The 26,118-nt window shown below is 40.9% G+C and overlaps 1 protein-coding gene across 1 annotated transcript in view; it reads right to left on the bottom strand.

Moving 5' to 3' along the window:
- Window positions 1-11,906: 11,906 nt before the first annotated feature.
- The window catches only part of ANXA11 (annexin A11), a 70,960-nt gene continuing 56,748 nt past the window's right edge, over window positions 11,907-26,118 (bottom strand). The window contains exons 13-15 of the mRNA XM_044296687.1: window positions 22,182-22,240; window positions 20,361-20,483; window positions 11,907-13,699 (exon numbers count right to left, since the gene is read on the bottom strand). Coding sequence (XP_044152622.1) covers window positions 13,640-13,699; window positions 20,361-20,483; window positions 22,182-22,240 — 242 coding nt within the window. The 3' untranslated portion in view covers window positions 11,907-13,639. The remainder of the gene's footprint in view (window positions 13,700-20,360; window positions 20,484-22,181; window positions 22,241-26,118) is intronic.

The raw sequence follows: 26,118 nt of genomic DNA on the forward strand, positions 1-26,118 counted from the left end.
GTTATGTTCTTGTGGATTGTATATTAGAAGGAAAGGCATGGGTGATAGTAAATGTTTACATACCGCCACCCTTTAAAATAGAGGTCCTACTTAAAATTCACGATCTTGCTCTTTATGCGGGAGATAAATCACTTTTGGTATTAGGAGATTTTAACAATGTAATGTACGGTGAATTAGATAGATGTAGATTAGGTAAAACACAGGGGAAATGCACTGGATCCAAATTAAAAAGCATCACAGAGAATTGGGTTGGATAGATATCTGGAGAGTAATGCACTCGGGGTTAAAGATTCCTGTTTCTCTAAAACGCACAGGAATTTATCACGGATTGATTTAGTTTTTACAAACAATAAAAGGTCACTGGACATTGAGCGAGTTAGGTATGGACAACAGGGTATATCGGACCACAATCCTATTATTACAAGTTTAAAAATGGCTAAAAGGGGAGAAAAAAGAGGGATGAATATAAGCATAGGATGGATAAACATAATGGGAATACACAATAAGATTTTGAGAGAGATTAGGGAATATTTTGACATAAATGAGGGTTCAGCATGAACTAACGTGGTTTGGGAGGCTGCTAAGGCCTTCATTAGAGGGATCTTTACAAAATATACAGTAAGATATAAGAAGGGCATGAGGAGGAAAATATTGGAATTAGAACAGGAGGCGGAGTGGCAAGAAAAAAAATATGTTGAAGACCCCACAGAACAAAAATATAAAGAATGGCTAGATAAAGTAACTAAAATGGAAGATGAATTGTTTTTGCCTGCGGAACAAAAAGAAAATTATGTTAGGGATAATTCTATCTATGCGCATATATCCAGTAAAAAGTTAGCCGCCCTGGTGGCAGCCCAGACACCAAAAAATAAATATATACATATAAAATGAGTATTTTGACCACATCATCCTCTTTATGCATGTTGTCTTACTCCAAGCTGCATAGGCTCTAAAAGCCTACTACCAATTAAGCATATTAGGTGATGTGCATCTCTGTAATGAGAAGGGGTGTGGTCTAATGACATCAACACCCTATATCAGGTGTGCATAATTATTAGGTAACTTCCTTTCCTTTGGCAAAATGGGTCAAAAGAAGGACTTGACAGGCTCAGAAAAGGCAAAAATAGTGAGATATCTTGCAGAGGGATGCAGCACTCTTAAAATTGCAAAGCTTCTGAAGCGTGATCATCGAACAATCAAGCGTTTCATTCAAAATAGTCAACAGGGTCGCAAGAAGCGTGTGGAAAAACCAAGGCGCAAAATAACTGCCCATGAACTGAGAAAAGTCAAGCGTGCAGCTGCCAAGATGCCACTTGCCACCAGTTTGGCCATATTTCAGAGCTGCAACATCACTGGAGTGCCCAAAAGCACAAGGTGTGCAATACTCAGAGACATGGCCAAGGTAAGAAAGGCTGAAAGACGACCACCACTGAACAAGACACACAAGCTGAAACGTCAAGACTGGGCCAAGAAATATCTCAAGACTAATTTTTCTAAGGTTTTATGGACTGATGAAATGAGAGTGAGTCTTGATGGGCCAGATGGATGGGCCCGTGGCTGGATTGGTAAAGGGCAGAGAGCTCCAGTCCGACTCAGACGCCAGCAAGGTGGAGGTGGAGTACTGGTTTGGGCTGGTATCATCAAAGATGAGCTTGTGGGGCCTTTTCGGGTTGAGGATGGAGTCAAGCTCAACTCCCAGTCCTACTGCCAGTTTCTGGAAGACACCTTCTTCAAGCAGTGGTACAGGAAGAAGTCTGCATCCTTCAAGAAAAACATGATTTTCATGCAGGACAATGCTCCATCACACGCGTCCAAGTACTCCACAGCGTGGCTGGCAAGAAAGGGTATAAAAGAAGAAAATCTAATGACATGGCCTCCTTGTTCACCTGATCTGAACCCCATTGAGAACCTGTGGTCCATCATCAAATGTGAGATTTACAAGGAGGGAAAACAGTACACCTCTCTGAACAGTGTCTGGGAGGCTGTGGTTGCTGCTGCACGCAATGTTGATGGTGAACAGATCAAAACACTGACAGAATCCATGGATGGCAGGCTTTTGAGTGTCCTTGCAAAGAAATGTGGCTATATTGGTCACTGATTTGTTTTTGTTTTGTTTTTGAATGTCAGAAATGTATATTTGTGAATGTTGAGATGTTATATTGGTTTCACTGGTAAAAATAAATAATTGAAATGGGTATATATATTTTTTTTGTTAAGTTGCCTAGTAATTATGCACAGTAATAGTCACCTGCACACACAGATATCCCCCTAAAATAGCTAAAACTAAATACAAACTAAAAACTACTTCCAAAAATATTCAGCTTTGATATTAATGAGTTTTTTGGGTTCATTGAGAACATGGTTGTTGTTCAATAATAAAATTAATCCTCAAAAATACAGGCAAGGTAACAAGAAATAGCTTTTTTGGCACCATTTTTTTTTGTTATTTACAACATTCATCTGACAGGTTAGATCATGTGGTATTTTTATAGAGCAGGTTGTCACGGACGCGGCGATACCTAATATGTATACAATTGTTTAATTTATGTAAGTTTTACACAATGATTTCATTTTTGAAACAAAAAAATATGTTTTAGTGTCTCCATAGTCTGAGAGCCATAGTTTTTTCAGTTTATGGGCGATTATCTAAAGTAGGGTCTCATTTTTTGCGGGATGAGGTGATGGTTTTATTGGCACTATTTTGGGGTGCATATGACTTTTTGATCGCTTGCTATTACACTTTTTGTGACATAAGATGACAAAAAAGTTGCTTTTTTTTTTTACAGTTTTTATTTTTATTTTTTTTACAGTGTTCACCTGAGGGGTTAGGTCATGTGATTTTTTTATAGAGCCGGTCGATACGGATGCGGCGATACCTAATATGTCAACTTTTTTTTTATTTATGTAAGTTTTACACAATGATTTCATTTTTGAAACAAAAAAAAATCATGTTTTAGTGTTTCCATAGTCTAAGAGCCATAGTTTTTTCAGTTTTTGGGCGATTATCTTGGGTAGGGTATGATTTTTGCGGGATGAGGTGACGGTTTGATTGGCACTATTTTGGGGTGCATATGACTTTTTGATCGCTTGCTATTACACTTTTTGTGATATAAAGGTGACAAAAAATGGTTTATTTAGCACAGTTTTTATTTTTTACGGTGTTCATCTCAGGGGTTAGCTCATGTGATATTATTATAGAGCTGGTCGATACGGACGCGGCGATACCCAATATGTATACTTTTTTTTATTTATGTTTTACACAATAATATTTTTGAAACAAAAAAAAAAAATAATCATGTTATAGTGTCCCCATAGTTTTATTTTTTGGGCCATTATCTCATGTAGGGGCTCATTTTTTGCGGGATGAGGTGACTGTTTGATTGGTACTATTTCGGCGTACATGCGACTCTTTTGATCACTTTTATTACCTTTTTGGGGAAGTAAGGTGGGCAAAATTAAAATTTCCTGATCGTTTTTTTTTTTTTTTTATGGCGTTCTCCGTGTAGGGAAAGTAACATGACCGTTTTATAGATCAGGTCGTTACGGACGAGGCGATACCTAATATGTGTAGTGTATTTTATATTTTAAATTTTTATTCAGTGATAAATGTGTTTTTATTATCTTTACTTTTTTTCACTTTTTTTTTTACATTTTTTGGACCCAGACCCACTTGGTTCTTGAAGATCCAGTGGGTCTGATGTCTGTATAATACAGTACAGTACAATATATATTGTACTGTACTGTATTTTACTTACACTGAACAGATCTATGCTTTTAGCATAGATCTGTTCAGCGCCATGGACAGCAGGACGCCTGAGAAGGCGTCCTGTTGCCATGGGAACCTTCCCCGTCTGCCACAACTGAGCAGACGGGGAAGGGGAAGGAGGGGAGCTCCCTCCCTCTGTCCCCCCATCCATCTAGGGGCTGCAAAAGGCACAGCAGCCCCCCGATGGCAGAGGGAGGGAGCTCCCTGACTTAACCCTTTCCATACCGCGGTCCGTACGGACCGCGGTATGGAAAGGGTGAAACGGCTAAACGGCTGACATCGCAGCAATATGCTGACACTCTGGTACCACTGACCACCAATGAATATTCAGCGGGAGGCGCAACTGCCCGCACCGCCCACAAACCGCCCCCCCTGCTGACATAAATGCATTCAGGGGTGCAGGGGGGGGGTTAAAAAAATTTTGACTGGCCACTTTTTAAGTTTCTGATCCCTGTGGTCAGGGAACGCAGGGATCAGAAACTACATAAAGCGCTGCAAACCGCAGGTCTGAAATGACCTGCGGTTTGCAGAAATCGCCGCTATGGGGGGGGTCACAGGATCCCCCTCGGCATTGACCCTGGGTGCCTGGCTGTGTGTAACAGCCGGCACTCAGTGCTGTCACCATGTCTGCAGACATGGTGACAGTTTAATGCCAGGACGAGTATACTCGTCCTGGTGCGCTAAGTACCGTTGCTCCAGGACGAGTATACTCGTCCAAGGTCCTGAAGGGGTTAAACATAATACAGCAGCCACAATCTATCAGTGAGATTACTCACAGACAATTCCATTATAAGTCCAGGAATAGATAAAGAGCTCCTCTGCATGCAGCCTGCTAGATCAAGGAGTAGTCATGAAATAGAGGAAATACAGTTCCAGGTTAAAATTTACTGACTCTGAGAAAAATACACGTCCTGTAAAGTTCTGGCAAAGTAGTAACTAACTTTGACCACTAGATGGCAGAAACGTCAAACATAACAATACAGTATAATCTTTTCAGCACATTACATACATTTACTATGCACAAAATGGGCAGAACACTCCCTGCCTGGCATAGTTTATTATGTCACTGCCTAAATAACTACTGCTATGCAGAAAAAACATATAAACAGGAAAATTAAATCCCAACTAATCTGAAACTAAAACTATGACGTCATTTATAGGTCTAAGATAAATTTTGGAAGTCCCCTTTTTTACAATCTTGACCTCCACCCTCCTAACCTTGCCATCCCTGCTTGGTAGAGTATTGACTTGTTCCTTCCCTCTTGGCTGTCCTTCAACAGAACAACATCACCCACTTTTACATTTGGGCGATCCTCAGTCCATTTCCTACGGCGTTGCAGATTTGACAGATACTCTCTCTTCCATCTTTTCCAAAAAGTGTCTGCCAAAAATTGTACTTGCTTCCATTGTTTAGCATGAACTTGTGTTGTACTTATGGTTCCAGATGGAGCAGACAAAGAGTTCACCTTTTGAGTCAACAACATTGCTGGGGTAAGGACCATAGGTGTATCTGGGTCTGAGGACACAGGAACTATAGGCCTGGCATTCATAATAGCTGTAACCTCTGCCATAAAGGTGCTTAATGTCTCATGGGTCAGAGCAGTTTTGGTTTGTAGCAACATAGCGTCCAAGATTCGCCTGGCAATACCTATAAGTCTCTCCCAGACACCACCCATGTGTGAGGAGTGTGGAGGATTAAAGACCCATGTACATCCTCTGTCTTGGAGAAAGTCTTGCAATTGTTATTCGCTGGCACAAATGTTAAGTTCCTTGCAGGCTCCTACAAAAGTTTGTTCCTTTGTCAGAACGGAGCAGTTTTGCTAGGCCGCAAATTGAGAAGAATCTCCTTAAGGCATTAATAAAGCTTGATGTTGACATGGTTTCAAGTAGCTCTATGTGTACAGCTCGGGTGGACAAACAAGTGAAAAGGACTGCCCATCGTTTACTGTCTGTGCTGCCTCCTCTGGTAGCTCTGCCATCTTTTGACTTTGTAATCTTATTCACTCTGTTGGAGACATACGGATAGAACCTCCTAGTGGTGTTGCAAATATACCCTAGGACAGTCTTGCTATCAGTAAAGAATTTAACAGCAGCAAAGTCAGTGTCTAGTTCATCTGTGATTAGCTCAGACATTTCGATTGCAAGTACAGCAGCACACAACTCTAAACGAGGAATCGTGTGGGCTGGTTTAGGGCTTAATTTGGACTTTCCCTTGACAAATCCAACATGACAAACGTTTTCTGCATCAATTACTTTCAAGTAAGCTACTGCACCTATAGCTGTGGTGGAGGCTTCTGAGAAGATGCATAGTTCTTTCCTGCAAGCTGATGATAGAGATACGGGCACATAGCATCTATCTTTAGGTGCTCTAACGCTTGCAAGGATTCTGTCCATTGAACCCACTCACTTAGTCTCTCTTGTGGAAGCAATGCATCCCATCCACTTTTCCCAGATGATAGTTCATGAACTAAGGCCTTACCTCTTATTGTCACAGGTGATACAAACCCTAGGGGATCATAGAGGCTATTGAAGGTGGATACAATACCTATATGTGTAAAAGGCTTTTCCTCTGAGGAAACTCTGAAAACAAAACTATCTGTTTCTAGATCCAAATCAGGCCTACGCTTTTCTGCAGGGGAAGGGCGTCTGTACCTAGGCAAAGATCTTTAAGGTCCTTAGCTCTGCTACAGGGAAGGATTCCATTACTTAATGGCTGTTGGAAGCGATTTTATGAAGATGCAGGTTGGATTCTGCCAGCATTTGCTTTGCTTTACTTTACTGAGGATGGAAATTGTATCTTCAGGTGTGCTAGCAGAAGCAAGTCCATCATCTACATAGAAATGTCTCAATACAAAGTGTTTGGCTTCTTGTCCATAACACTCTGCATTTTTCTGGACAGCCTTTTGCAAGCAATATAGAGCGACAGCAGGAGAGAGGCTATTGCCAAATACGTGCACTTTCATTCTGTACTCGACAATTTCTTTGTCTATGTCATTGTCTTTGTACCAGAGATAACGTAGAAAGTCTCTGTGGTTTTCTCTAACAAGAAAGCAATAAAACATTTGTTGCACATCTGCTATGAAAGCAACGGGCTCTTTTCTGAAGCGCATGAGGACACCTAGCAAAGTATTGTTTATTGTAAAATCTTTTTTCACTTCTGGCTTTCTCTGCAGTGTTTTGCTGAGTGAATGCAAACGCTTAATGGCTTGCTCCCTGTTACTAGGCAAAACACGTCTGGGTGTGTGAAAGGGGAGAGGGGCCACCCAACTGTGATTGTCATCTTGGTAAGCGTCTGTATCCATAATCTGCAAGAAGGTCTGATCCTCTATAGAGAGGGCCTGTTTATCATCATCTTTAGTTTTCTGGAACACTGTTATCCCTAGATTGTCTATCTCAATGTTGGAATTGACTTCTTCTTTACCATATAGTGTAGAAGAGTCACAGTGTTGTGTTGACCTGCCAAAGCTTTCCTTGACAACAAAGCTGTTGTGACAGGGACTGAGAAGGGATGTGCGTCCATTTGTTAACACAGACGTCTTCAAGGTGTTGATGTTGTCAGGCTGGTGCACTGTCCCCAGGCAAACTTCTCCTACAAAGACCCACCCCAGGTCAAGTATCTGTGCATAGGGGGCATTGTAAGGTCCATTGATTTGCTGGCGCACCTTGTGTACCTGAAGGATGTCTCTCCCAAGAAGTAGGATAGAAACATCTGTCTCAACAGCTGGGATAAGGTGAGCAATTGAGCGGAGGTGAGGGTGGTGATGGGATACTTCTGGAGAGGGAATCTCAGTTTTGTAGTCAGGTATCATGCCACACTCTATTAGGGTAAGAAGTGGGAACTGCACTTTCTTATTGAAGGATTCAATGGCAAAGTCAGTAGCTCTTCTCCCTGTGGTTTCAATTGTCCCCACACATGTCCTTAGAGTGTATGGAACTGCACTTGCCTTAAGGTTAAAGATATCAAAGAAATCTGACTTTGCAAGGGATCTGCTGCTCTGTTCATCTAGCACTGCATACATTTTCACTGCCCTGTCTCTCTTGCCAGTGGGATACACAGTCACTAAACAGATTTTAGAGCATGATCGTGCACTTTTGCCTTGTCCACATACTTCAGTGCAATTAGACACTTAACTGTGTAAAGTAATTAACACTGAAGAGGACAGTATACTACTACAGAGCGATCTGGATAGACTAGAGGCTTGGGCAGATAAGTGGCAGATGAGGTTTAACACTGACAAATGTAAAGTTATGCACATGGGAAGGAATAATGCAAGTCATCCGTACATACTAAATGGTAAAACACTCAGTAACACTGACATGGAAAAGGATCTAGGAATTTTAATAAACAGCAAACTAAGCTTCAAAAACCAGTGTCAGGCAGCTGCTGCCAAGGCCAATAAAATAATGGGTTGCATCAAAAGGGGCATAGATGCCAGTGAAGAGAACATAGTCCTACCACTTTACAAATCATTAGTCAGACCACACATGGAGTACTGTGTACAGTTCTGGGCTCCTGTGAACAAGGCAGACATAGCAGAGCTGGAGAGGGTCCAGAGGAGCTAAAGTAATAACTGGAATGGGGCAACTACAGTACCATGAAAGATTATCAAAATTAGGGTTATTCACTTTAGAAAAAAAGGGGAGATCTAATCACTATGTATAAATATATCAGGGGTCAGTACAGAGATCTATCCCATCATCTATTTATCCCCAGGACTGTAACTATGACGAGATGACATCCTCTGCGTCTGGAGGAAAGGTTTGTACACAAACATAGAAGAGGATTCTTTACAGTAAGAGCAGTGAGACTATGGAACTCTCTGCCTGAGGAGGTGGCGATGGTGAGTACATAAAAGGAATTCAAGATTTATTTCTGGAGCGTAATAATATTACAGGCTATAGCTACTAGAGAGGGGTCGTTGATCCAGGGAGTTATTCTGATTGCCCGATTGGAGTCGGGAAGGAATTTTTTTATTCCCCTAAAGTGAGGAAAATTGGCTTCTACCTCACAGGCTTTTTTTTTGCCTTCCTCTGGATCAACTTGCAGGATGACAGGCCGAACTGGATGGACAAATGTCTTTTTTCGTCATTATGTACTATGTTACTAGACATTACCAAAGAAAGTGGGGTCTCTTGTAGCTCCCTGCCCTGATCTTTCCTGGGTTCTACAGTCTCTAGTGGGGTAGGAGCAGGGCCAGGGTGCAAAGCTGCAATAGGTCTCTCACTGCCACATTCTGTACATTCTACTAGTATTTTGCAGTTTTTGGCAATGTGATAAGTAGATCCGCAGCACTTGAAACAGATGCCGTTTTGTTTAAGGAAGGATATCCGCTCTGCAATGGGTTTGCTTCTAAAGCCTTTGCATTTTTTTTTGTGGATTTGTTTTTTTGTGTATTGGGCAATGTCTATCAGGGTTTTTTATGGTGTGTACCTTGTGGGTGCTTTGGTAGTCTGTGACTTCTGAAGGTACAGCTGTTTTGTGTGTGGATACAGAGGTCCTACCATGAGGTTTGTGAGGTATCACAGGTCTGTGTGATTGATTGCCACTGGTGGTGAAGGCGAAACTGGGATCACTTCGGATTTTCATTTGCTGTCTGAGAAACCTAGAAAACACATAGAAAAGGGGGAAAAGCAACACCATAATCTTCTTTGAATTTACCTGCCACAGACATCCACTTGTCTTGCAGATTTGAGGGTAGTTTCTCTACTATGGGGTTAGTGCCTCTATCTGTATATAGATACGAAAGTCCTTGCAAGTAGCCATCCTCTTTGGCATATTCTATCTCTAGTAGATCACTTAGTTCTTGTAGCCGCACGTTGTCTCTGTAGCCCACCTTGGGAAAGACTTCAAGTTTTTTTCAACAGTGCTCCTTCTATTACCTCTGGGGATCCATACGTTTCTTCTAGTCTTCTCCAGTTCATGTTGAGTCCTGCTACAGGGTTGAACGGGTTTGCTCTTCTCATTCTCTTAGCATGCTCTGCTGACTCAGTACCAAGCCATTTTATCATTAAATTAAGCATTTCTGCTGGAGATAAGTTCAGACCTTCAGTGGCATTCAGAAAGGAAGATTTCCATGCTCAATAGTTTTTAGGACAGTCATCAAATTGGAGAAAGCCTGAGCCAACTATTTATTTGCGGATGAGATATTTGGTGACATCCACTGCACATTGTTGTTCGCGCATGTAATCTATAGGTTGAGGTAATGGGACACTTGTTTTTTGTTCTTAGGGGTTTCTGGTGCTTCATTCTTGGTTTGCTGGCAGCCGCTGACCTAATGTGGTTGATTGGGCTTGCTCAGGGGGTATGTTGATCTCGGCCTGAATTCCTTTGCTTCAGGTTTAAGAGACTGTTCCTTTGTATGCGCATCAGTAAGGTTCTGGATGTACTCACTTGTACGATATGCAGAGAATAGAGGTTTTTCTGAAACCTCTGAGTCTTTATATGATTTTTCACTTCCTGACCGACTTGTTCCTATACTATATATATATATATATATATATATATATATATATATATATATATATATATATATATATACATACACACACACACTAATATATAGTATACTATATATACTAAATGCACCTGTCGTCAGAAAAAACCCCTAAATAAAGTGTACATTTTTACAAACTACTGCACAAATGAAAAAAAAAAGATCACATGGAATTTTCTTCCCACAAAAGTAAATAGAGAACGGATTCTTATGTGTAAAATACACAAATAATAACAACTTTAGGTTAGAAGGTTCCCAGTCGGCCATTTCATTGGGATACTTCCTAAACACCCAGAATCTGCTTGCTGTGGCCCATTGAACTGTATAGCTGGTGTGGGGATTCGCTCTGGTAGTTAGGATAAGTGGGTGCAGTACAGAGGCAAAGTACAAGTTTGTAATTCAAATGTCCATGTTTATTCACACATAAGGTCAAACAAAAACACTCTTTGCAAGGTTGGTGTATGTTCACACAGTAGAAAGTTTGTGCATAAAAAAAGTCACCTTGTCGGCAGTTCTGCCTCTAGCAGTAAAAACGCAGGCTTTAGGTGGCCTGCACTCCAAAGACACAGGTCTCAGCTTTAGGCCCCATGCACACGGCAGTGTTTCACGGCCGTGTGCGGGCCGTGGAACCGCGGCCTGGATCCCTCCTGAGAGCAGGAGCGCACGGCGTCACTGGTTGCTATGACGCCGTGCGCTCCCTGCTGCCGCCGCAATACAGTAATACACTGGTATGATCTATACCAGTGTATTACTGTACTGTGCCGGCAGCAGGGAGCGCACGGCGTCATAGCAACCAGTGACGCCGTGCGCTCCTGCTCTCAGGAGGGATCCAGGCCGCGGTTCCACGGCCCGCACACGGCCGTGAAACACGGCCGTGTGCATGGGGCCTTACAGCCCAACACAGAGCTCAGTATCCACACCAGAGCTCCTCTGTCAGAGAGAGGTAATCACTTCCAGCTGACACTGCCGGCTGGATTTTTTATAGGCCAGTCAAGACCCGGCGTGGAATGTGGGGAGTAGTCACCCACCCGGCACTTTGCCTACTCCCAGTAAGAGCCTTCCTGGATCAGCTATACAACCATACTAAAATAGTAAAGTGTCAATCAGCATTAGCTGCCGCTGACACCTAAAAATACCAGCTCTTACTTTACTGAGGCCAGGAACCTCGGTGACACATACCTTCCGTCAACTACGGACCCTTGCGCCTTCCTGCACTGGTCATGCTTTACTACAGCAGGTAGTTAGAAGGCCCCTAGCTGCCTGTCTATACCTTATGTATACAGTGTAGAGCTTAGTCCCAGTATCCATAAAAAGCATCCTATTCTGCACAAGCACTGGGTGCGTTAAGCTGCTGTTCAGAGCTTGAGCCACTATAAAGTTTGTTGTGTAAGCAAGAAGTGTACGGTGTTTTAGGGAATATTTTGTGCAATCAACTAGAATTTGTGGTGGAATATGGCAGCAAATGTTTAATTCCTATGCCACCATACTGAAGGGCTGCTATGATTCCCATTGGTAAAACACATGAGATTAGTAAGGAAGAAAAATTCACCGAAAGTAAAAACTATATCTAAGAAGGATATCAGCTGGTTCAACTTTTCTGGACTGGATAAAAAAAAATATAAACTCAAGAAATCATATAAACTCAGCAGAATTTGAATAGTACATATTTAATCACACATGAAATATCTGTAAACATCTGTAGATATATAAATTTTAAACATAAAGACATAATATAGGCACAATATAATATCTTGAAAACATGTTAGACCAATTCTAAAATATGAAATATTAGTATTTCTGGTCAGGCTAGCGGATCACCAAGTGAAATTCCCATTACACACAAATTTCATTGCAGGTTTGTTTGACAAAGGCTGTTTTTATTTTAACAATATTCTTTGATAGATTATGATCCCTGGTACACTTTATTATGTCACTCTCACTTATCACTCTAGCACACTTCAAAGCAAATATTTTGCAGCTCATATACATCTATTCATGAGACAACAAAATGTCCAAAGGGACTTTTTCATATTTACCCGCCTTTTCATAAAGAATGAGTTGCATTAAATGTCAAAACCCTTTCTCCTGATCATAAGGGAGGCGATGAACTTACAAGCACCACTCCAGTGCTTTCATACACTGCAAGAAGGGTGGGATCTTTTTAAAAGACATTCCATTTAACAAGGACCTGTCACTTCTCTTGACAGGTCTTCTTTTTAGGAAATACTTGTATTCTCCACACAAGTCTTGCGCATCTTTTCTTACAACTCTGCAGTATGCTGCTCCTATTATTCCTGCTGGGAATTTATCAATAAATTGACAACTTGGTATTAGCAGTTAGTGTGTGTCCCTACATAGTCTGACACCGTGCAATCAGTACTGGCCATGAAAAACTGTGTAGGTACATACTCTTTGGCAAGAGAATTTTTAACACCTAGTTATTAATTTATTAATGAATATTTAAGAGGAATAACAGGGGAATGGAAGAATACTGAACTTCTAAGAAAAGTGCTTCAGAATTATTTCAGGAAAATAAAAGTATTAACTAAAACTGACATGCTGGATCAGTACCGGTGGTGTGAACTTAGCCTTTATTGAATTAAAAAGTACTATCCCAGACCACCCCTCTGTTCTCCAAGCATACATGGCACAATCATATTCAATTCTGGGTCTATGTTGTAGTCACCAGAAAGATGTTCTACTTACAAAAAGCACATGCATACAGTAAAATATTTAATGCGGAACCAAACCTCTTGGGGAAAAAGAGGGTTTCAGCAAAGTTGAGATTTGCCAATACATACTGTAGCAGAGACCCCTGCCTTTCACATATATAATAAAAAAATTTATCTGAACCAGAACACAACCTAATAGGCTCCATTCACACATCCGCAATTCCATTCTGCATTTTGCGGAACGGAATTGCAGACCCATCCATTTCTACGGGGCCGCAAATCTGGAATTGCAGATCCGCGCTTCCGGGTCCGCAATTCCGATCCTGAAAAAAATAGAACATGTCCTATTCTTGTCTGCAATAGCGGACAAGAATAGGCATATTCTCTTAGTGCCAGCAATGTGCGGTCCGCAAAACACAGAACGCACATTGCCGCTGTCCGTGTTTTGCGGATCTGTGGATCCGCAAAACACACACGGATGTGTGAATGGACCCATAAGAGGAAACAGAGTAAAAGGAATTGTGGATTGTGCTTTTCTTTAAAACGACTATATACAGATCATGTAGAGGTGCAAGCTACCACTGAGGAGCTAAATGTCCAGGGTTTTATATTAGAATCCTGGGCAGTGAGTTCATGATGCATCTAAGCATAGAAAATAAGAGACAAAAACATAGATGAGTCCTTGAGTCAGAAGGTAGGAACACCGCTCAGTCATTGCCACCACAAAGCTTCAGCAGGATCTTCTTGTAGTCTCCAGATGTGTCACTCTATGAAAGTGGAGCAAGCACAACATTCCAATTTTAAAACATTATACTTTGTGTTCTGTGCAGGGATTTTCTTAGAAAATATTGGGCCCCTAAATAATATTTTGATAAACACCCTGCCTCCATACTGATGTGTATTTGGATGCTGATATGACCATTGGCCACCTGCGCATTAAGACATTTTCACAATAGGTATATTTTGTTCATGGACTCCACACAGAAATTCTGCAGCAAACTATGGTGAAATTTAAGTGAATAGGGGTTTCAAACCCTCATTTAAAATTGTGAAAAAAATCTGCACAGTTTTCAAATCTATAGCATGGGCTAGCATAACTGCAAATGCTGTCATTTTAAAATATAATTAGGCCCAGTGCAACTTCGGATGTCTTAGGCCCAGTGCAACTTCAGATGTCTTAGGCCCAGTGCAACCACATGACTAGTGACATGATTAACCACTTCCAGACCGTGCCATTTACCCCCTCCCTGACTAGGCCTAATTTTGCAAATCTGACATGTGTCACTTTATGTGGTAATAACTTTGGAACGCTTTTACTTATCCAAGCCATTCCGAGACTGTTTTATCGTGACACATTGTACTTCATGACAGTAGTAAATTAGAGTAAATATATTTCACCTTTATTTATTAAAAGATCCTAAATTTACCAAAAATTTCGAAAAATTTGCAATTTTTTCATTTTTTATTTCTCTGCTTTTAAAACAGAAAGTGATATCTCATAAAATATTTTTTCACTTAAAGGGGTTCTCCGGGCTTTTATATTGATGACCTATCCTCAGGATAGGTCATCAATATCAGATTGGTGGGGGTCCGACACCCGGCACCTTGCCGATCAGCTGTTTGAAGAGGAGGCGCACGCCGTGCCAGAGTTGCCTCCTCTTCACTGTTTACCTTCTCGCCATCGCCTCTGCAGCAGTGAGCAGGTGTAATTACACCCAAGCCATCCCATTAATTTCAATGGGACGGTTGTAAACTGATGTAAGGGCACACGGCAGAGCGCAGAAGAAAAGGAGCGCCATATGGTCTTTGGAAGGCGGATTTTGCTGAACTGGTTTTTAGATATGCCATGTCCCTTTTGAAGCCCCCCGATGCAGCCTTACAGTAGAAACTCCCAAAAAGTGATCCCATTTTGGAAACTAGTTGGTTTTGGTGCCAGTTTTATTGGTACTATTTTGGGGTACATCTAATATTTAATTGCTTTATATTCCATTTTTTGTGAGGCAAGGCAACCAAAAAATGTCTGTTTTGGCACGGTTTTGAATTTTTACAACATTCCTCTGACATGGTAGATCATATGCTAATTTTACAGAGCAGGTTGTTACGGACGCGATGATATCAAATATGGCAACCTTTTTTGCTTGTTTCAGTCTTACATAATAAAGCATTTTTGGAAAAAAAAAGTTTTTGTGTCTCCATTTTCTGAACGCCATTTTTTTTTTTTTCTGCCGATCGTCTTGTGCAGGGGCTCCTTTTGTTGCAGGAAGAGTTGATGTTTTAATTGGTACCATCTTTGGGTACATATGATTTTTTGATCATTCATTATTACACTTTATGGGGCAAGGGGACCAAAAAATTGGTTGTTTTAGCAGTTATTTATTTTTACAGCGTTCACCTGAGGGATTAGGTCATGTGACATTTTTATAGAGCAGATCGTTACGGACGTGGCAATACCTAATATGAATACTTTTTCTTATTTATTTAAATTTTACACAATAGCATTTTTGAAACAAAAAAATGATGTTTTAGTGCCTCCATAGTCATTCTTTTTTTTTTGACCGATTGTCTTAGGATCTCATTTTTTGCGGGATGAGGCATATGCCCTTTTGATCGCTTGGGGTTGAAATTTTTGTGATGTAAAAAGACCAAAAATTGCTTTTTTGGCACTGTTTTAGTTTTTTACGGTGTTCATCTGAGGGGTTAGGTCATGTGACATTTTTATAGAGCTGGTTGTTACAGACGCAGTGATACCTAATATATACTTTTGTTATTTCACTTTAACACAATAGCAGCATTTTTTAAACAAAAAAAAATGATGTTTTAATGTCTAGAGAGCTAAAGTTTTTTTTTTTTTTTTTTTTGTGATTTTCTTATGTAGGGGTTCATTTTTTACTGGATGAGGTGATGGTTTTATTGGTACCATTTTGTAGGACATATGCCTTTTTGATCACTTGGTGTTGCACCAAGTGGCTTTTTTTGACACCGTTTTTTTTTTTTTTTTTTTATGGTGATTATCGGACGGGGTGGATCATGTGATATATTTATAGAGCCAGCCGTCATGGACGTGGCAATACCAAATATGCCTATTTTAATTTATTTTTTTAATTTATTTTTTAAAAAAATTCTATTTAATTTTTTTTATTATTATTTACTTTTACAGGTGAAACCTTTTTAATTTTAATTTTTTTTATTTTTTATAAAACTCAATTTTTTATTTTACACTTTGCGTCCCCCATAAGGTCAGACAAGACCTCTGGGGGACATTTAACTTCACTTTTTTTTTTCACTATTGATTTCTCCTGTAACTGGGGCTGACATAGTATCCCCAGGTACAGGGTAAATACACCCCCCCAAAGAGGCTGTACAGCAGTATACTGCACTGTACGCCTCCGTGCAGGGCTGATCATAGGAAGACCCGACAGCTCCTGCACTCTCCCGGACCCGGCGGTCACATGACCACCGGACCGGGACAGGAAGCACATAGCATTTCCTGATCTGTATACACAGCGCTCATTGAGCGCTGTGTATACAGCAATATAAAATACTGTCCGTGCCTTCTCTCTGGGGAGCCCTGCCGTCACTGCTCTAAAATGTCCGATCAGAGATAAACAACCGCCCATAGGACGTTTATAGTCTATGGGCGGTCATGAAGTGGTTAAAGGGAGCTGATTGTATGTCTGAGAGAAAAGCTAAACTAGTCCAATTCTCCATTACGGTTGATAGAGAGACAGAGCACCTTCTCTGTGTCTCCATCAGCCATAAAGGAGAATGGGGCCGGCTTAGACAAACAGCCAGTCTCCTTCAAATGCATCAATATTGGTGGGAAGGTGAGCTCCCTTCCGTTATGAGAACAAACTTGGACATGGAGCAGACTGGTGCTAACATCTGTGATTGGAGATGTTTGCTTTCTTCACTATCAGGCCCTGCCATGAAGAATTCTTCCAACAATGCAACTTAGAATTTGCTTACCATACATCTTTGGCTACTTACTTTTCCACCACACCTATTCACTACCCTTAGCAATCTACTTCTACTTTCAGTGCTGTGCCTGTTGCTGTCTAATTATTTTAGAAGTGAATAATAGTGACAAATGAACCCAAAATAATTGTGACAGATGGTATCCCCAAAAATAATATGGCCAAACAAATAATGACCTAGACAGCAATAGTGCCCCAAATAGTAATATTGCCAAAATACCGCTCCATACAGCAAAATACCCCCTTTAGGAACCACACTGCAATAGTGCTCCTTTTACTACATGCCAAACAAGTAATAAAAACCCCATGGAGTAAGGCAAAGCACGCATCACAATTGTGATATATGTTAACATGTACACTGGGGAAGCTCCTGACGTACATAATAAATGTGTTCATAGGTTAAATTAGCAAAGTGGTGGCCCCATTGAACAAAAAAAAAAAAAAAAAAAAAGTATGATAGGTACTAGACTGCCCTTTTTCATACAGCGGTACCCAGCATCCAGAAATAAATACATAATCAGACCATACTCCAAAACAAATACAGACATTGTACCCCAAAGTAAAAAGACCCCTGAATACAAACCCTAGACCAGACCTTATAAAAATGCAGACCCCAGTCCACACACCTTAAACAACTACAGGGCACTCAATAAACATGTACTCCAGAACAAATACATACACTAGACCAGACTACTTAATAAATACAGACCCCAGACCTGAATATATAACTCTGTATAAAGGCCCAAGAATGAAAACTGATCCCAGAATAAATGCAGACACCAGGATAAATATAGACCCCAAAATAACCACAGGCAGGATCCCCTAAATTCAACCTCACACTAGACCCCAGGTCATACTCCCTAAACCATGGGTCAGCAACCTTTGGCACTCCGGCTGTTGCGAAACTACAACTCCCAGCATGTACACTTGCTCAGCTGTTCTCAGAACTCCCATAGAAGTGAATGGAGCATGCTGGGAGATGTAGTTTCAAAACAAATGGAGTACTGGAGGTTGCTGACCTCTGCTCTAAACAAATACCAACCCCACTCCAGACCCCCTAAAAACGTAACTTCTAAATACAAACCACCTTAAATTTCACCTGTCTCTGTTGGGAGTTGAACCCAAGACCTTCTGCACGGCAGAATAAGATTTTCTGTGCCCTAAAGGTATTAAACAGTATTTCTATTTTCTGCACAGGCATAATATTAAATAGTTTTACTTTCCATTTTTTTTTTAGGTAAAAGCTGTAAAGTAAAAGTTCATTTTTTGTGCGATAACCTTTACAGAAAAAATAGTTTGTAGGTCTCTGTTGGGGATTGAACCCCAAACTTTCTGCACCAGGAGGCTTAACACTACACTATAGAGCTGCACTGTCACAAGGATAGGATTTTCAGTGCCTAAAAAGCTACTAAACAGTATTACTATTTTCTTCACAGGCGTAATAGTATTACTGTTTCGTAAAGTAAAAGAAAAGCTGGAAGTTACATTTTTCGGCAAAGTTATTGTTACAAAAAAAAATAAAAAATAGCAGAGCAAAAACCATTACAATAAAGGTATTTTTGTAACATATATACTATTAAATATCACTGTTTGTTATCCCTGTAATTATGCTAACTAGGTATGAGCAAATCGACTTCGGATGAAACATCAGAAGTCGACTCGCATAATACTTTGTTTGAATACTGTACAGAGCGAGCGCTCTGTACAGTATTAGAATATATTGGCTTCTGTGAGCCGAAGTTGAGTAATAACTTCATAAATTGATTTCTACTGTAAAAAAAACACTTCCCAAATGGTACCTTGGAACCGAACCCTAGTTGGGAAATGTTTTTTTACAGTAGAAATGAATTTATTAAGTTACGTGAAGTCTTGCGAGCCAATACATTCTAATACTGTACGGAGCGCTGGATCTGTGCAGTATTCAAACAAAGTATTATGCAAATCGACTTTGAATGATTCATCTGAAGTCGATACGCTCATCCCTAGTGACTGGTAAACAGTGTTAATAAATTTTGAAACATTTTTTTCCCTTCATTTAAGCCATAATAAAATTTGATATAAATTTAAAGGCTATGCACACCTTTTGGAGCAATATTTTAATTATTATTATTGAATGGTACTCATTTTGAGCTAAAATATTGTTTTCATTTGGTCTTTATTAATAAATGTTGAACCCTTCTCTGTACAGCAGAGATTCTCTAGTAGCTGTCCTGTGTTTATGCTGTTGCCCGTCAGCTGTGGCTCCTCATCTCTGACCTTATAAACACATTATAACATTATAGCTCAATTCTTATCTTACTAATATGAATATGGCTTAAATAAATGCTTATGACCTTTTAGCAATTTAGAGATAAGGTTTATTCGATGACCGGCACAAAGTGAAAGTCTGATTCACAAAGCTAGATAAACAGTTTACCCTTTGTAACAGAACGGCTGAATATTTTTTAATAAAGACCAAATGAAAAAATGATTTTATTATCCAAAATAAGTAAAGTGTAATCATAATACAAAATTGCCCCCAAAGGCGCTTTTAAATCTTACTTTATGTGTATGGCAAAATGGCCTGATGCAAAAAAAAAAAAAAAAGTTATAGCTATGAATGTTATAAGGGCCGGGGAGGGATACGAATTGCTTGTATGGGGCCCTGAAATTCCTAATGGCAGCCGTAACTTCCTGCTCCAACATAGTATTCAACAACTCTATCACACCCTATGGTTTAAGCAGCACTAATTGAGAATTCCACTATTGACATTATGAACATATTTCTTTTGTGGATTTGAAATTCATGCTGATTTGTCCACAATGTGTGAATGGGGTTTTATACATTTTATTAACTTACATTACACTGTAGAGTTGGCTGCAGGTCTTCCATTTGGAATCCACACAGAAAATCTGCAGTAAATCCACCTATTGTGAATATGTCATAATGCAAAGGTGGCCCAAAGGTCCTGTACTTTATGGATTATTCCAAGGTTGCACTTTTTTGCATCCACTATCCTCTTTTACATGTCCTTTGTGCTGCAATGTATGTGAAATTACAGGAAAAACTTTTGGTTTTGTTGCACTGTCAAACTGTGGGAAAAAAGCAACATGTGAAGGGATAGTGGTGGTGGTGATGGCCACAAGGGTAAAGCCTCATGCACACGACCGTTGTTTGGGTCCACATCCGAGCCGCCGTTTTGGCGGCTTGGATGCGGACCCATTCATTTCAATGGAGCAGCAAAAGATGCGGACAACACTCCGTGTGCTGTCCGCATCCGTGGCTCCGTTCCGCTGCACCACAAAATTGTCTGCGATTTGCGGACAAGAATAGGCAACACGGGCGCCTTTCCGTTTTTTGCGGATCCACGGTTTGTGGAGCGCAAAATTAACTGGGCTGGATGGCTTTGCCTCCCCTCCCTCCCATCCTACTGTCTCCATTGGAAGTACACCATTGCTACATGTCTTTTCTTACCGTGATATCTGTGTATAGAGATCTGCCATACATTCTTTTGTATTCCTGACGTATATCTAGCAGATCCACTTCACTCCGAGACACCATGATACGGATCAGAGTCTTGTCTTTTGTTCCAGCACCCTACACATAAGAACAAATGCACAACTGACACAGTCTCTAGATATTGAGGACCCTGATAATAAAGATGTCACTAGCAATATAGAAGCAAGAAAAACACAAATAAAATGTAGGAGTCCGGTCCCCAAATCCACATGGTAAAATCCTATTCTTTACCTTCACTATGTTGGACGAGAAATATATTTGTTTTACCCCGTCCCACACAACACATTTTCCATTGTGGAAAGGAAGTACTTCAGGGAGCAGGTAAGTATACTTCAGGGAGCAGGTAAGTATACTTCCCTCCGCAGGTACAACTACATGGGGAATTCTTCTGAAAACAACCCTCACCCTGAAGATTAACAACCCATTTAATGATGCTACAACTGTGTTTGCCCTTAGCAGTTTTCTGGCAGAGAATTGCTAATGTGCATTCGCATGAACGCATCTGGCAGTGTAATACTGCCGCCTATTGCCCGATGAACATGCAAACACATGATCTTCGGGCAATCCAAATCTTTTGACATGTTAAAAAATCATTTGCAGGCAGAAGATTGTGGTGTCTAATAACCATCTGCCACCAGAAAACCACTATACAACATGGGGTCGAGTGATGGCCTAGTGATCACTCAGATATTGCTGCATGTAATACCAGTAGTCTCCTCTGCTAGCGAGCAGGCGATTGCCAGGAAGGAACTCTTCCCTCCTGTCAACCACATCAGGCTGTGTAGTACAGCCTTAACTCTCTCAACTACATGTTCACCCTACTGGCTCATCAGGAAAATATTCAGAGTGGCACAGACCTCTGAATTATAAAGTAGCAGGAACTAGATTCAAAAGAAAGTGGTTTATGGCAGCATTGAAATAGGAGTCCTGTTACTATGTTGCTATGAACGTCCACTCATGAGCATGACAAAACTTTTTTTGTGCAAACCGGGACTTGTGCAAAAAATTGCCCCACTATGCATCCAAATTATCCCACAAAAGTCCACATGATGCCTATGTTGCTAGAAAAATGAAAAAAAAAAAAAAAAAAAAATTGTCTGCATCATTAAAACAAAATATGCTATATTCTTAAACGATAAATATTGGTACAATGTTGCAGAAATTTTTTTTTGGGTTAGATTCTCTTTGTCCAAGGCTCATCTTATTAGGGTACTTTCACACTTGCGTTTTTCTTTTCCGGTATAGAGTTCCATCACAGGGGCTCTATACCGGAAAATTACTGATCAGTTTTATCCCCATGCATTCTGAATGGAGAGTAATCCGTTCAGTTTGCATCAGGATGTCTTCCGTTCAGTCGTTTTGACTGATCAGGCAAAAGAGAAAACCGCAGCATGCTTCGGTTTTCACTCCGGCGAAAAACACTGAAGACTTGCCTGAACGCCGGATCCGGCATTTTTTCCCATAGGAATGTATAAGCGCCGGATCAGGCATTCAGAATACCGGAATGCCGGATCCGTCGTTCCGGCATGCGCATGTGCAGATCGGTAAAAATGAGAAAAAATGTACAAGACGGATCCGTCTGTCCGCATGACAAGTGGAGAGACGGATCAGTCCTTGCAATGCATTTGTGAGACGGATCCGCATCCGGATCCGTCTCACAAATGCTTTCAGTCAACGGCAGATCAACGGAACTGCCCGCCGGATCACACTGCCGCAAGTGTGAAAGTAGCCTTACAGATGCAGATATATGCTTAGAAGAAAGTCTTGTACACTCACCTTCATTGCTTTGTAGAGACGTTCCGCAAAGAAAGCTGAGGTGTTTTTAAGGCATTTTACTGAAAAACACAAAGTACAGTGAATGTTAAAGTCAGCCCAGTGCTATAATAGTTTGGGGGAAAATGGTAGTGTGTTTTAAAAAGCGAAAACTAATGAGCGCTTCCGGAAGCGCTAATTAGTACACAGTAGGGTAGCGGTAACTACAGCACCCCTGGTGCTGGCTTTACTCATCTCTCCATGGTCTTTCACCAGCCCGTCGTTGTACAGGACACAGTAGAGTGCATCTTCCAGAAAGTACTGCACAATGGTTTGGCAATGTCAGGTCATTGTGCAGCGTGCTGAATTTCCCAAGGTCTACTGAATATTGAGGTTTGATCTGAAGTCTGATGAAGAGTGGAGATCTGATATGAGGTCTGATTAACATTAGGGGTCTGATCTGATGCCTACTGGAGGACTAATCATCTGAGGTCTGATTAACCTAGATGTGTTTTATGGTCAGGTACGTCTCATAAAGTGAAAAATACGGTATATATATACCCCTCAAGATAGGTGCACAAGTTGTGACAATTTTGCTGATGCTCGGTCTGGACCTGCAGGCAGGATAGATGGGATTTTGACGAAAGTCCTCATCCACACACTGCTGAAATATTCCATGCATAAATTGACATGTGCAGCAAGTCAATTCTTTCTGCGGATTTCACTATTTGCAAAGCATAGAGCGAAATCCATTTAAAATATGTGACAATATTAGACTCAGAATTGTGGCGAAATCCACAACAGATCACACTAGTATAAAACATAAATAAAGCATATGATGAGGAAAGAGCAAATAATTTTGAGTGTCATAAAATATGACAGTATGGGGATCATTTACAGTCTTCTACAACTGTTTCAGGCATAGAAAAAGGTCTAAATCTAAGACAGCTCGGAAGCGGACTTACATTTAGAAGCGGCAGTGGATCTGATGAAGTTAGGAAGGGGTCGGCCCCTCTTCATAACAGGTGGATCCACTGCCAGGTATAGGGGTTTATTAAGACTGGAATCTGAAACACCGGTCTTAAAAATTACCCCCTAAGTTCTAAAGTACCAGGAAAGCACTATAATAATGAAGTATTTGTTTTGAGGCATCATCAGTGGATAAATACCTTTTAATGTGAAGATACACTTTTGAAGGCATTTTAGACTAATAAAGTAGGGTACTGCATTACGAGACACTGGCTAATACACCCTAACATTAACCAAATTGCAGCCATTACAAGTAGGAACAATATGGGTAATAAAGGAGAACAGCCAGTGATGGCCAGCTTAAACCCTCTGCCCTTTAAATTCGCAGAATGCTGACTGTAGTTAAGGGTTACCTCCAATTCTATCAGTAGAACATTAAATTCTCAGCCTAAAAGAACGTGTAAACAAAAATAAACTTTTAATAAAGGTCCTTTTGAAAACAATTCTCGGGGCTGACAACACCTTCTACAGTCTAAAACAGGCAAACAGGAAACCTTGCATGTGCAGAGGGATTTAGGTAATTACCATACACATCAATGGTGTCCTGATTAATGATCTGTGGTTTCCTGCCATTGGATACATTCACCTATTTTGTATCAGTGAATATTGTAACAATCCCACAGATCAAATGAAAAGGCCACTGCAGGTCAACATGCTAGGTGCACACCAAGCCCACTGATAATATCACTTCCCAGTGTCTATCTGTCCTAGCTGGCGTGGACTCCGTTTAGGTAGCACACTCTAATTCACACTGCAGGTAAGTATCTGGCAATGTTATAGGCAGCTGCCATCTGCCCTAGAGGGCGTGGAATAAGGTTGGATAGAACACGCTCATTCACACATAAGGCACTCAGGCAATGACCGTTTGCCCTAGCTGGCGTGGACCTGGTTTAGATAGCACACATTCATTCACATATCATGCACTCAACGCGTTTATGCGTGGAGAAACCTCTCACGCTTCATCAGGAGCCCAAAAATGGAGTGGCACATTGATCAATTGCATAGCCGCACTGTAGCGTTCGTGTTTTGGACGGATCCGATCATATTAATGCAGACGGAGGCTCCGTTCAGTACGGATCCGTCTGCATTAATAACTTAGAAAAATTTCTAAGTGCGAAAGTAGCCTGAGCGGATCCGTTCAGACTTTCAATGTAAAGTCAATGGGGGACGGATCCGCTTGAAGATTGAGCCATATAATGTCATCTTCAAGCGGCTCTGTTCCCATTGACGTACATTGTAAGTCTGAACGGATCCGCTCGCCTCCGCACGGCCAGGCGGACAGCTGAACGCTGCAAGCAGCGTTCAGCTGTCCGCCTGGCCGTGCGGAGGCGAGCGGAGCGGAGGCTGAACGCCGCCAGACTGATGCAGTCTGAGCGGATCCGCATCCATTCAGACTGCATCAGGGCTGGACGGAAGCGTTCTGCTCCGCTCGTGAGCTCCTTCAAACGGAGCTCACGAGCGGACAGCAGAACGCTAGTGTGAAAGTAGCCTTAGCAGTATGACATAGAATAAATTAGACAGATATCAAAAGTGAGTATCAAAGCCAGTTAGGGTACATATCCAAAAGGTCTTAAAGCAGCTGTTATTATAATATCAAACATCAAATATATGTATGTCACCTATGTCAAAAGACATTGATAGACTGAGGGTGACAGAACATACGTGATATTGCAGTGTGATACGGCATATAATTATCTGCCGAACTCAGACAATTTGATATAACTGAATTGATCTCACAAAAAGAGCTTGTCATTTATTCGATAAAACAAGCATATGAGATTGCTTCATTGAGTCCCTTAGGATGTCTGCAATTTAAAGATCCATTGCGGAGTAGTGTCACATCAATGTCGCCTCCGCGCATGGCTCTTTTAACGTGGTCAATCCCTTGAAATGTAATAGCATTTGGGTTACAGTCATAATGATCACATACATGATGGTTGTTTTTAATATCCAACAAATGCTCACCAATTAGTCTACGTAGCTCGCACTTCGTCTTGCCCACATATTGTAGTCTACGTAAGTAAATACACCACCCCTGTGGATCTACAATTAATGAAAGACCTTATCTTTCATTGGTAACAAAGCTTGTAAACGTGCCTTCCCTTATGTTGTTGCATGCCACACAAGAGCCACAAGGAAACGTACCCATAAGGCTATTTTTTAGCCATGTTGCCGATGTTGGTTCCTGATAGAAACTGTGGACCAAATGATCACGTAGATTTGAACTATGTCGATAGGTGACAAGTGGACGTGTGGGTACCAAACCTCCTATGGCAGGGTCAGATTGTAAAATTGACCAATGTGTCTGAAAAATCTCTCGAATCTGTTTATGTGCTTTGTCATAGGTGCCTATTATTCTTGGGGTGGATTCGTCCTGTGTTGTTACTTTAGGACTTAAAAGTTATTCCTGTTTGACACACATAGATGGGTGGAAAGCCTGTTTCAGAATTTCCTGTGGGTATCCTTGGTCACTGAACCGGGATCCGAGATCACGAGCAGCTCTTTTAAAGGGAACCTGTCACCGGGATTTTGGGTATAGAGCTGAGGACATGAGTTGCTAGATGACTGCTAGCGCATCCGCAATACCCAGTCCCCATAGCTCTGTGTGCTTTTATTGTGTAAAAAAAACGATTTGATACATAAGCAAATTAACCTGAGATGAGTCAGAGCTTGAAAATATGACTCTTCTCTGGTCACACAAGTAAGATCTGACTCTTTTATGTTAATTTGCATATGTATCAAATCGTTTTTTTTTACACAATAAAAGCACACAGAGCTATGGGGACTGGGTATTGCAGATGTGCTAGTGGCCATCTAGCAACCCATATCCTCAGCTCTATACCCAAAATCCAGGTGACAGGTTCCCTTTAAGGTTACCTAGTTCAGAACAGTTCCTTCTTGCCCTCAAATATTGTCCCTTAGGGATCCCTTT

The sequence above is a fragment of the Bufo gargarizans genome, chromosome 6, assembly GCF_014858855.1.
Source record: "Bufo gargarizans isolate SCDJY-AF-19 chromosome 6, ASM1485885v1, whole genome shotgun sequence".
Taxonomy (NCBI): Eukaryota; Metazoa; Chordata; class Amphibia; order Anura; family Bufonidae; genus Bufo; species Bufo gargarizans.